The sequence below is a fragment of the Gobius niger genome (assembly GCF_951799975.1).
Source record: "Gobius niger genome assembly, chromosome: 15".
Classification (NCBI taxonomy): domain Eukaryota; kingdom Metazoa; phylum Chordata; class Actinopteri; order Gobiiformes; family Gobiidae; genus Gobius; species Gobius niger.
The window spans coordinates 30,358,427-30,370,393 of NC_136866.1; the positions used below are offsets into that span (position 1 = coordinate 30,358,427).

At 46.0% G+C, this 11,967-nt stretch overlaps 1 protein-coding gene across 1 annotated transcript in view; it reads right to left on the bottom strand.

Moving 5' to 3' along the window:
* The window catches only part of cfap61 (cilia and flagella associated protein 61), a gene marked incomplete at both ends in the record, with an annotated part of 42,504 nt that extends 31,364 nt beyond the window's left edge, over nucleotides 1-11,140 (bottom strand). Inside the window, 7 exons of the mRNA XM_079572070.1 lie at nucleotides 3,334-3,432; nucleotides 7,978-8,110; nucleotides 8,178-8,292; nucleotides 9,737-9,804; nucleotides 9,879-9,955; nucleotides 10,013-10,163; nucleotides 10,992-11,140. Coding sequence (XP_079428196.1) covers nucleotides 3,334-3,432; nucleotides 7,978-8,110; nucleotides 8,178-8,292; nucleotides 9,737-9,804; nucleotides 9,879-9,955; nucleotides 10,013-10,163; nucleotides 10,992-11,140 — 792 coding nt within the window. The remainder of the gene's footprint in view (nucleotides 1-3,333; nucleotides 3,433-7,977; nucleotides 8,111-8,177; nucleotides 8,293-9,736; nucleotides 9,805-9,878; nucleotides 9,956-10,012; nucleotides 10,164-10,991) is intronic.
* Between the last annotated feature and the right edge of the window lie 827 nt (nucleotides 11,141-11,967).

The following is an 11,967-nucleotide window of genomic DNA, read 5'->3' on the forward strand; positions in this document are numbered from 1 at the left end:
GGTAGTGAGTTTGTTACCTCGGGGAAGGCGCCCTCTAGCTCCCTCAGCTGGTAGTGAGTGTTACCTCGGGGAAGGCGCCCTCTAGCTCCCTCAGCTGGTAGTGAGTGTTACCTCTGGGAAGGCGCCCTCTAGCTCCCTCAGCTGGTAGTGAGTGTTACCTCTGGGAAGGCGCCCTCTAGCTCCCTCAGCTGGTAGTGAGTGTTACCTTGGGGAAGGCGCCCTCTAGCTCCCTCAGCTGGTAGTGAGTGTTACCTCTGGGAAGGCGCCCTCTAGCTCCCTCAGCTGGTAGTGAGTGTTACCTTGGGGAAGGCGCCCTCTAGCTCCCTCAGCTGGTAGTGAGTGTTACCTCTGGGAAGGCGCCCTCTAGCTCCCTCAGCTGGTAGTGAGTGTTACCTCTGGGAAGGCGCCCTCTAGCTCCCTCAGCTGGTAGTGAGTGTTACCTTGGGGAAGGCGCCCTCTAGCTCCCTCAGCTGGTAGTGAGTGTTACCTCTGGGAAGGCGCCCTCTAGCTCCCTCAGCTGGTAGTGAGTGTTACCTTGGGGAAGGCGCCCTCTAGCTCCCTCAGCTGGTAGTGAGTGTTACCTTGTGGAAGGCGCCCTCTAGCTCCCTCAGCTGGTAGTGAGTGTTACCTTGGGGAAGGCGCCCTCTAGCTCCCTCAGCTGGTAGTGAGTGTTACCTCGGGGAAGGCGCCCTCTAGCTCCCTCAGCTGGTAGTGAGTTTGTTACCTTGGGGAAGGCGCCCTCTAGCTCCCTCAGCTGGTAGTGAGTGTTACCTCGGGGAAGGCGCCCTCTAGCTCCCTCAGCTGGTAGTGAGTGTTACCTTGGGGAAGGCGCCCTCTAGCTCCCTCAGCTGGTAGTGAGTGTTACCTCTGGGAAGGCGCCCCCTAGCTCCCTCAGCTGGTAGTGAGTGTTACCTTGGGGAAGGCGCCCTCTAGCTCCCTCAGCTGGTAGTGAGTTTGTTACCTTGGGGAAGGCGCCCTCTAGCTCCCTCAGCTGGTAGTGAGTGTTACCTCTGGGAAGGCGCCCTCTAGCTCCCTCAGCTGGTAGTGAGTTTGTTACCTTGGGGAAGGCGCCCTCTAGCTCCCTCAGCTGGTAGTGAGTTTGTTACCTTGGGGAAGGCGCCCTCTAGCTCCCTCAGCTGGTGGTGAGTGTTACCTCGGGGAAGGCGCCCTCTAGCTCCCTCAGCTGGTAGTGAGTGTTACCTCTGGGAAGGCGCCCTCTAGCTCCCTCAGCTGGTAGTGAGTGTTACCTTGGGGAAGGCGCCCTCTAGCTCCCTCAGCTGGTAGTGAGTGTTACCTTGGGGAAGGCGCCCTCTAGCTCCCTCAGCTGGTAGTGAGTGTTACCTCTGGGAAGGCGCCCTCTAGCTCCCTCAGCTGGTAGTGAGTGTTACCTCTGGGAAGGCGCCCTCTAGCTCCCTCAGCTGGTAGTGAGTGTTACCTCTGGGAAGGCGCCCTCTAGCTCCCTCAGCTGGTAGTGAGTGTTACCTCTGGGAAGGCGCCCCCTAGCTCCCTCAGCTGGTAGTGAGTTTGTTACCTCGGGGAAGGCGCCCTCTAGCTCCCTCAGCTGGTAGTGAGTGTTACCTCGGGGAAGGCGCCCTCTAGCTCCCTCAGCTGGTAGTGAGTGTTACCTCTGGGAAGGCGCCCTCTAGCTCCCTCAGCTGGTAGTGAGTGTTACCTCTGGGAAGGCGCCCTCTAGCTCCCTCAGCTGGTAGTGAGTGTTACCTTGGGGAAGGCGCCCTCTAGCTCCCTCAGCTGGTAGTGAGTGTTACCTCTGGGAAGGCGCCCTCTAGCTCCCTCAGCTGGTAGTGAGTGTTACCTTGGGGAAGGCGCCCTCTAGCTCCCTCAGCTGGTAGTGAGTGTTACCTCTGGGAAGGCGCCCTCTAGCTCCCTCAGCTGGTAGTGAGTGTTACCTCTGGGAAGGCGCCCTCTAGCTCCCTCAGCTGGTAGTGAGTGTTACCTTGGGGAAGGCGCCCTCTAGCTCCCTCAGCTGGTAGTGAGTGTTACCTCTGGGAAGGCGCCCTCTAGCTCCCTCAGCTGGTAGTGAGTGTTACCTTGGGGAAGGCGCCCTCTAGCTCCCTCAGCTGGTAGTGAGTGTTACCTTGGGGAAGGCGCCCTCTAGCTCCCTCAGCTGGTAGTGAGTGTTACCTTGGGGAAGGCGCCCTCTAGCTCCCTCAGCTGGTAGTGAGTGTTACCTCGGGGAAGGCGCCCTCTAGCTCCCTCAGCTGGTAGTGAGTTTGTTACCTTGGGGAAGGCGCCCTCTAGCTCCCTCAGCTGGTAGTGAGTGTTACCTCGGGGAAGGCGCCCTCTAGCTCCCTCAGCTGGTAGTGAGTGTTACCTTGGGGAAGGCGCCCTCTAGCTCCCTCAGCTGGTAGTGAGTGTTACCTCTGGGAAGGCGCCCCCTAGCTCCCTCAGCTGGTAGTGAGTGTTACCTTGGGGAAGGCGCCCTCTAGCTCCCTCAGCTGGTAGTGAGTTTGTTACCTTGGGGAAGGCGCCCTCTAGCTCCCTCAGCTGGTAGTGAGTGTTACCTCTGGGAAGGCGCCCTCTAGCTCCCTCAGCTGGTAGTGAGTTTGTTACCTTGGGGAAGGCGCCCTCTAGCTCCCTCAGCTGGTAGTGAGTTTGTTACCTTGGGGAAGGCGCCCTCTAGCTCCCTCAGCTGGTAGTGAGTTTGTTACCTCTGGGAAGGCGCCCTCTAGCTCCCTCAGCTGGTGGTGAGTGTTACCTCGGGGAAGGCGCCCTCTAGCTCCCTCAGCTGGTAGTGAGTGTTACCTTGGGGAAGGCGCCCTCTAGCTCCCTCAGCTGGTAGTGAGTGTTACCTTGGGGAAGGCGCCCTCTAGCTCCCTCAGCTGGTAGTGAGTGTTACCTCTGGGAAGGCGCCCTCTAGCTCCCTCAGCTGGTAGTTAGTGTTACCTCTGGGAAGGCGCCCCCTAGCTCCCTCAGCTGGTAGTGAGTGTTACCTTGGGGAAGGCGCCCCCTAGCTCTCTCAGCTGGTAGTGAGTGTTACCTTGGGGAAGGCGCCCTCTAGCTCCCTCAGCTGGTAGTGAGTGTTACCTTGGGGAAGGCGCCCTCTAGCTCCCTCAGCTGGTAGTGAGTGTTACCTCTGGGAAGGCGCCCTCTAGCTCCCTCAGCTGGTAGTGAGTGTTACCTTGGGGAAGGCGCCCTCTAGCTCCCTCAGCTGGTAGTGAGTGTTACCTTGGGGAAGGCGCCCTCTAGCTCCCTCAGCTGGTAGTGAGTGTTACCTCGGGGAAGGCGCCCTCTAGCTCCCTCAGCTGGTAGTGAGTGTTACCTTGGGGAAGGCGCCCTCTAGCTCCCTCAGCTGGTAGTGAGTGTTACCTTGGGGAAGGCGCCCTCTAGCTCCCTCAGCTGGTAGTGCTGCCGCAGACTCCTGACGTTGACCTCTGCTGTGACGCTGATGAAGCCCACGGCCGCCCCGCCGCTCTGGGACAGAAGGACAGTTACACCGGAGACAATAACCCTGGTTCTATGAAGCCGATCAGAGCCTTGACTCATGGAACAAAATGAAATAATGCTCATAACAGCCTCAAAAAGGCACCAAAATCTGCATCGTGACGTAGTGAACAGAAACAGTCAAATTTAGAAAGGACTAATTGCGGCCCTGTTCCTGAAGCTGTCAGATCCTGGCTCCTCTGGACTTTATATTGACTTTTTTCCTCTTTAAAGGGGGGGTATTATGCAAAATGGACTTTTTCAAGCTTTCCATCCTGTTATTCTGTCACTCCCTCATTAAAAACATGGCTGAAGTGTTGCCTTGGCACATTCACGTATTTCTGAGTAATCTGTAAAAACTCTGATGGCGGCCATTTTAGGGATAGGTTTGCCTGAGTCCTCCTAGGAACGCCCCCTCCTCCTGGAGACGCCTCCGAGCTTTGGTCACCAGCCGAGTAACCAACCACTGCTCCTCAGCAGAACCCCCTCCCCACTGATGCCACAGACAGCGTGTGGAGGGGGCGTGTCTAAAGGCTCAGAGGTTCTTAACCCCTAAACTCCCGCCAGAACCGAGCACATTCTCTCCAGGTTGGCTTTACCCCAATCCAAAAGGTGGAAAAAAGGTGAGAAAATAGCGACAGAACTGAGACGAAAACAATGATGAAGATCTGAAAAAAGTGAGAAAACTTAGACAAAAAACTGTCATAAAATGGACAAAAAATGGACAAAAAATGGACAAAAAAGATGAAAAAATGGACAAAAAAATTGACGAAAACAATGAAGATGTGACAAAAAAAGTGAGAAAACTTAGACAAAAAATGGACAAAAAGTTGATGAAAAAATGAACATATGATGAAAAAATGATGAACATGTGATAAAAAGTGACAAAAAATGTACTATTTGACAAAAAAATTACAAAAATTAGTTGAAAATTATGGGAAAAAAATCTGATGACGTGAGGAAAAAGATCCATTTACATGAGTTTTGTAGGTCTTAGCTTTCAAATGAGGCGTTACACTGGCCTACGGGATTTGGGTAAAGCTGAACTGGAGAAAATGCTCTCGGTTCAGGCGGGAGTTAAGAGGTTAAAGAGACAGAGGCCTATTTCAAGACATTCACTACAGCCATTTTGAGAGAGACATTTTATACAAGGCAGTTATTCTAATTTACTGCATTTACAGACCAACAGAAGGTTTCGTCATCATTGTAGTGTGATATAGACTGGTGCTATGGGACTGAAAAAAGCAGAATACCCCCTCTTTAAGTTGCTCCATTGTGAATATTACAGTCTGCGGTGAGTTTGGAAGGATTAGGTCAGAGTTTAGATAAAATAACGTACATGTTTGTGCGAGAGAAGACAAATCCAAACAGTTTGACCGAGGCTGGCGCTTCAGTCCTGTTTGTCTGTCTGTCCGGTGACGTGTCCTGGACAGACGCCACATGTCAGAGCCTGTTCGCTCTAACAGCTGTTCTCTGTCCGCTCCTCCAGATGGCGCCGGAGCTCAGGGACACTGGGGAGTCATGACTGACGCCTGAACATGTGTGCGGCTCCAAACACACGGGCGTATTTTCACATTTGATTTGAAGGCTGATGAGTCTAAGGACGAATCCCTGACAGACCGGTTTGTTTAACCCCTTAACTCCCACCTGAACCGAGCACATTTTCTCTAGTTTGGCTTCACCCCAATCCAAAAGCTTCTGGGAAAAAGGTGGGAAAATAGCAACAAAACTGAGACGAAAACAATGAAGATGTGACAAAAAAGTGAGAAAACTTTGACAAAAAAAATGACAAAAAATGACAAAAAAATGACAAAAAATAGATTAAAAATGTGACAAAAAAATGTCAAAAAAATGACAAAAAATGTGACAAAAAGAGACAAAAAATGACAAAAAATTGACAAAAGAATGGCCAAAAAATGACAAAAAATTGACAAAAAAATGGACAAAAAAGGACAAAAAATGACCAAAAAAATGGATAAAAAATGACCCGAAAATGACAGAAAATGTGACAAAAAGAGACAAAAAATTTTACTAAAAATGACCCAAAAAACGGATAAAAAAAAAATGACCCAAAAAATGACAGAAAATTGATTTAAAAAAAGACAAAAAAGTTACAAAATCAGTTGAAAACCCCCCCAAAAAGATGAAAAAAAATCTGATGACGTGAGGAAAAAGATCCATTTAGAAGAGTTTAGTAGGTCTTAGCTTTCAAATGAGGCGTTACACTGGCCTACAGGATTTGGGTAAAGCTGAACTGGAGAAAATGCTCTCGGTTCAGGCGGGAGTTAAGAGGTTAAGATGATACAAACTTATAAGGGATCGGTTTTTACCCTGAGAATAAAACAGTGTGTAGGAAATCATCTTGAATCCTGACCCTTTAATCGTGTGGTCTGGTAAAGTGTCTGAGGTTTGACTGTGATAAATAAAGTTTGGTACCATGTGGTTTGACTGTGATGAATAAAGTTTGGTACCATGTGGTTTGACTGTGATGAATAAAGTTTGGTACCATGTGGTTTGACTGTGATGAATAAAGTTTGGTACCATGTGGTTTGACTGTGATGAATAAAGTTTGGTACCATGTGGTTTGACTGTGATGAATAGAGTTTGGTACCATGTGGTTTGACTGTGATGAATAAAGTTTGGTACCATGTGGTTTGACTGTGATGAATAAAGTTTGGTACCATGAGGTTTGACTGTGATAAATAAAGTTTGGTACCATGTGGTTTGACTGTGATAAATAAAGTTTGGTACCATGTGGTTTGACTGTGATGAATAAAGTTTGGTACCATGTGGTTTGACTGTGATGAATAAAGTTTGGTACCATGTGGTTTGATTGTGATGAATAAAGTTTGGTACCATGTGGTTTGACTGTGATGAATAAAGTTTGGTACCATGTGGTTTGACTGTGATAAATAAAGTTTGGTACCATGTGGTTTGACTGTGATAAATAAAGTTTGGTACCATGTGGTTTGACTGTGATGAATAAAGTTTGGTACCATGTGGTTTGACTGTGATGAATAAAGTTTGGTACCATGTGGTTTGACTGTGATGAATAAAGTTTGGTACCATGTGGTTTGACTGTGATGAATAAAGTTTGGTACCATGTGGTTTGACTGTGATAAATAAAGTTTGGTACCATGTGGTTTGACTGTGATGAATAAAGTTTGGTACCATGTGGTTTGACTGTGATAAATAAAGTTTGGTACCATGTGGTTTGACTGTGATGAATAAAGTTTGGTACCATGTGGTTTGACTGTGATAAATAAAGTTTGGTACCATGTGGTTTGACTGTGATAAATAAAGTTTGGTACCATGTGGTTTGACTGTGATGAATAAAGTTTGGTACCATGTGGTTTGACTGTGATGAATAGAGTTTGGTACCATGTGGTTTGACTGTGATGAATAAAGTTTGGTACCATGTGGTTTGACTGTGATGAATAAAGTTTGGTACCATGTGGTTTGACTGTGATAAATAAAGTTTGGTACCATGTGGTTTGACTGTGATGAATAAAGTTTGGTACCATGTGGTTTGACTGTGATGAATAAAGTTTGGTACCATGTGGTTTGACTGTGATGAATAAAGTTTGGTACCATGTGGTTTGACTGTGATGAATAAAGTTTGGTACCATGTGGTTTGACTGTGATGAATAAAGTTTGGTACCATGTGGTTTGACTGTGATGAATAAAGTTTGGTACCATGTGGTTTGACTGTGATGAATAAAGTTTGGTACCATGTGGTTTGACTGTGATGAATAAAGTTTGGTACCATGGGGTTTGACTGTGATAAATAAAGTTTGGTACCATGTGGTTTGACTGTGATGAATAAAGTTTGGTACCATGTGGTTTGACTGTGATGAATAAAGTTTGGTACCATGAGGTTTGACTGTGATAAATAAAGTTTGGTACCATGTGGTTTGACTGTGATAAATAAAGTTTGGTACCATGTGGTTTGACTGTGATGAATAAAGTTTGGTACCATGTGGTTTGACTGTGATAAATAAAGTTTGGTACCATGTGGTTTGACTGTGATGAATAAAGTTTGGTACCATGTGGTTTGACTGTGATGAATAAAGTTTGGTACCATGTGGTTTGACTGTGATGAATAAAGTTTGGTACCATGTGGTTTGACTGTGATAAATAAAGTTTGGTACCATGTGGTTGGACTGTGATAAATAAAGTTTGGTACCATGTGGTTTGACTGTGATGAATAAAGTTTGGTACCATGAGGTTTGACTGTGATGAATAAAGTTTGGTACCATGTGGTTTGACTGTGATGAATAAAGTTTGGTACCATGTGGTTTGACTGTGATGAATAAAGTTTGGTACCATGAGGTTTGACTGTGATGAATAAAGTTTGGTACCATGTGGTTTGACTGTGATAAATAAAGTTTGGTACCATGTGGTTTGACTGTGATGAATAAAGTTTGGTACCATGTGGTTTGACTGTGATGAATAAAGTTTGGTACCATGTGGTTTGACTGTGATGAATAAAGTTTGGTACCATGTGGTTTGACTGTGATGAATAAAGTTTGGTACCAGGCAGACGGCCGTGTGGTGCAGCTCGTCCTGGGACTCGATCAGTTCAGTGATGAAGAACGGCCGCTCCACCAAAGACGGAAGCCGAGTGTGATCTGAGAAGACCTTCATCACGTCGTCATGGTCCTCCACCCTGAACATCGTCATCATCATCATCATCATACTGCACACTCGCTTTCACCTGGGGGGGCAGTCCTTACCTGGCGGGGCGGATGCTGAGCCGGGGGCAGTGCTGGTCTCGGGTGCAGACCTGGGCCACACAGGTCAGTCTGGTCTCTGTCTTCAGCGGCTCAAAGATCTCCGTCAGCACCGGGTCTGAGGTCAGAGCACAAACCCAGCCACAAAACACAAACAGATATTGTCTAGTCACAATTATAAAGCACGTTTCTAAAGCTGCCATACAGCAAAGAGTCAGAGTCAGAGAGCTCAGTTTCCCACAGAGGATAATACTTAGGGCTGGGTGTACATGCCTTTCAGTCATGTGACTTTTGTTGTTATGGCGGCCATTTTGAATACCGAAGTAGCATAATGCAGTACTAAAACATGTGACAGTATCTCTACTCAGGAGAAAACAGTAAAAACCGGCACGTTTATGTGAAGGAACCAGTGAGTCAGTGTTTAAGCTGCTCGAGACGTTAGCAAGCTACCGGTTAGCATTTAGCTTCAAAGCTCAGCTCTGACCTCCACAAGAGAAAGCCCTGAACCACAAAAATCTGGCCTTGGATACAACATGTGACAGAGGTCAGAGGTCAGAGCTGTTACTGTAGTATTTCCTCAGTGTCATAGATGTTTATCGTGTTGATGCCATTGACAGTCGCTAACCGGTAGCATGCTAACGTCTTGAGCAGCTTAAACACTGACTCAGACTGAGACTCTCAGTCAAGAAATGTGTGAAAAATGGGGAAAAATTTGGAAAAACTGGGAGAATTAGGGAAAATATTAGTAATAAAAAAGTGAGGAAAAATAAGGGAAACACATTTGGAAAACGAGAAAAAGTTGGAGCAAAAATAAGAAAAAAAAATATATATTTATTTGACAGCTCAAATAAATATTTTAAACAAAATACACAAAAACATTATAAACAAACTAGTCATTTCCTTTAATCCTGTCCCTGGACTCAATTTTGATTTAACCCCTTAACTCCCACCTGAACCGAGCACATTTCCTCCAGTTTGGCTTTACCCCAATCCAAAAGCTTCTGGAAAAAAGCTGTGAAAAAGCAACAAAACTGAGACGAAAACAATGATGGAAATGTGACGAAAAATTGATGAAAAAGTGGCAAAAATGTCACAAGAAATTTACAAAAAATGGATAAAAACTTGATAAAAAATTTACGAAAAAATGACAAAAATGTGACAAAAAAATTACAAAAAAATTACAAAAACTTGACAAAAAATTACAAAAAATTGATAATAAATTGATGAAAAAATTATAAAAAAAATGACGAAAATGTGATAAAAATGTGATAAAAATTTGACAAAAAAATTATTAAAAAATGACAAAAATGTGATAAAAAAAATGACCAAAAAAATGATGAAAAAATGACAAAAATGTGACAAAAAAGTTACAAAAATGAGTTGACTACCCAACAAAAAAAATGATGGAAAAAAAAATCTGATGACATGAGGAAAAAGATCCTCTCGGTTCAGGCGGGAGTTAAGAGGTTAAAGAGAAGATTTTTTTCAGTACCTTTCAGTACCCAGCCCGAACAGAACTACAGCACAGGACAGTGTATCGGACACAGAGGGGGAGGAGTTACCCAGGCTGTGCAGGTGAGGGCTGAGCAGGAGGATGAACTGCAGCTCTGGGACTGCACTGAACACGGCTCTGAAACATCAGGAGAACAGAGGGTCAGGAGAAACGAGCAGCTGAACCAGGACTCACACAGGACCTGCTCACACCTGATGACCTCCAGGGACGAGGCCGCGGCGAAGGTGGGCTCCATCACGAACAGGTGCAGGAACAGCGTGTTGACGGGCTGGCGAGGGAAACAGTCAGCTCACAAACATCATGGCGGTTAATCTCCAGCGCTCACCTTGAACCTGCTGCTGCCGACGGCGCTGTGGAGGAACGGCTCCCACTCGGCCTGGTCCACGAGCCCGGGGACGGGGTGGTCACTGAAACAGGCCTGGGCCAACACCTGCTCCGCCTCGCTGACCAGGGACACCGCCAGGTTCGCCTTCTCCCTGAGGACGTTTAAAACAGCTTATATTTGAGCAGCATCAGCTTCGCGGCGGCGGCGGAGTGATCTGCGAGAAAATAGTCCCTCAAAATGCGATCATTCATTTATGGTTAGCGCTAGATCGTCTGCTCCGGAGGGACGGTCTGCTGTGAGTTTGTATAGATCTATGAGTTGGTTTGTCTAAAAATACAAATAATCCTAATCCGAACCCTGATCCGTAAGGTTGACCCCTTAACTCCCACCTGAACCGAGCACATTTTCTCCAGTTTGGCTTTACCCCAATCCAAAAGCTTCTGGAAAAAAGCTGAGAAAATAGCAATAAAACAATGATGGAAATGTGACAAAAAAGTGAGAAAAAAGTGAGAAAACATTGACAAAAAAGTGACGAAAAATTTATGAAAAAGTGGCAAAAATGTCACAAAAATGTCACAAAAAATGGACAAAAAATTGATAAAAAATTGACCAAAAAATGATTAAAAATGGACGAAAAAATGGACGAAAAAATGACACAAAAGTTACAAAAATCAGTTGAACACCCAACAAAAAAATGTTTGAAAAAAAATGTGATGACGTGAGGAAAAAGATCCTCTCGGTTCAGGCGGGAGTTAAGAGGTTTAACCATTTCCCCCGCCCTATCCTTAATTTGTGTCATGATATCTCACGTTTTCACAGCAGACTGTCCCTCCGGATCATACGATCTAGCACGAACCTTCATTTATATGGTTAGTCTGGTGTTAGAAGTGCCTCAGGCTGTTTTTAATGCAGGCTAGCTGATACCATAGACATGTACTAGCCTAGCACTAGCCTAGCGCCACGTAGCACTGGGACTCACAGCAGGTGGATGACGTTGACTCGCCCGAACACGGCCACAGAGGCGCGGTTGGCGTTGATCAGAGCGTTTATTCCTTCAGCGTCGGAGGATTCGGTTCTTCGGAGCGAGACGGTCTGAACCTCGCCCAGCGCTGACGTGATCACCGGCATCTGCACAGGAGCAGAAACACTGTTTAATGTGGTCAGAGAAACACCTCCTCATACGGGTGTTTCCTCCTCCTGAGACCCTGTCACCTCATACGTTACATTTTTGCCTCTTGACACAATGATTGAATGAATTTGTCCATCTTTGACCTGTTGGCCACATTTGGGGACACTGACCACGCCCTCTGGTGGTGATATCATAACATTACACCGATGTCAGTGAGAAGACGATGGCGGGAACATCAGCAAAATCCTTCTACACCAGTTCTCCAAAGAAAAATGATCCAGCTAAAAAAATCTATCCCAATGATCTGAATAAAAGACATTTATTTATGTCCAACACTGTCTCTTCATCATGTGGGGATTAAAATGTGACATATTTTAGTAACTGTAGCCGCGAGGACATCAGTGAATGTGAGGCACTGGTTTGAGGACATTGGGACGATATAACGTTATTTATTCTACCATGTGGTTAAACTCGGGACTATTTAGATGATTTACAGTTGTAAATAGTTATTGTAAGTGGCACATTTGCATAGTCATGTTGTACAGTTGTAAATCTTACACTAAAATACTAAGTGGTAAATTGTCGTAGAAATAAACGATATAGCTAGCGTGCTACATAGCTAGCCTATTTAGCCCCGCCTCTATGATAGCCGTCTGTCTCAGATGTAGATTTTAGTTTATTTTTGGTATATTTTTTTTTTTTTCACGATCCGATACTGATATTCGATATCGGAACCGACACTGGAAGAAATACGATATTGGGGATTGGCTACAAATATCCGATATTGAACCGATACCTGTTTTGGCTCTCATCGCCTGAAAAACAC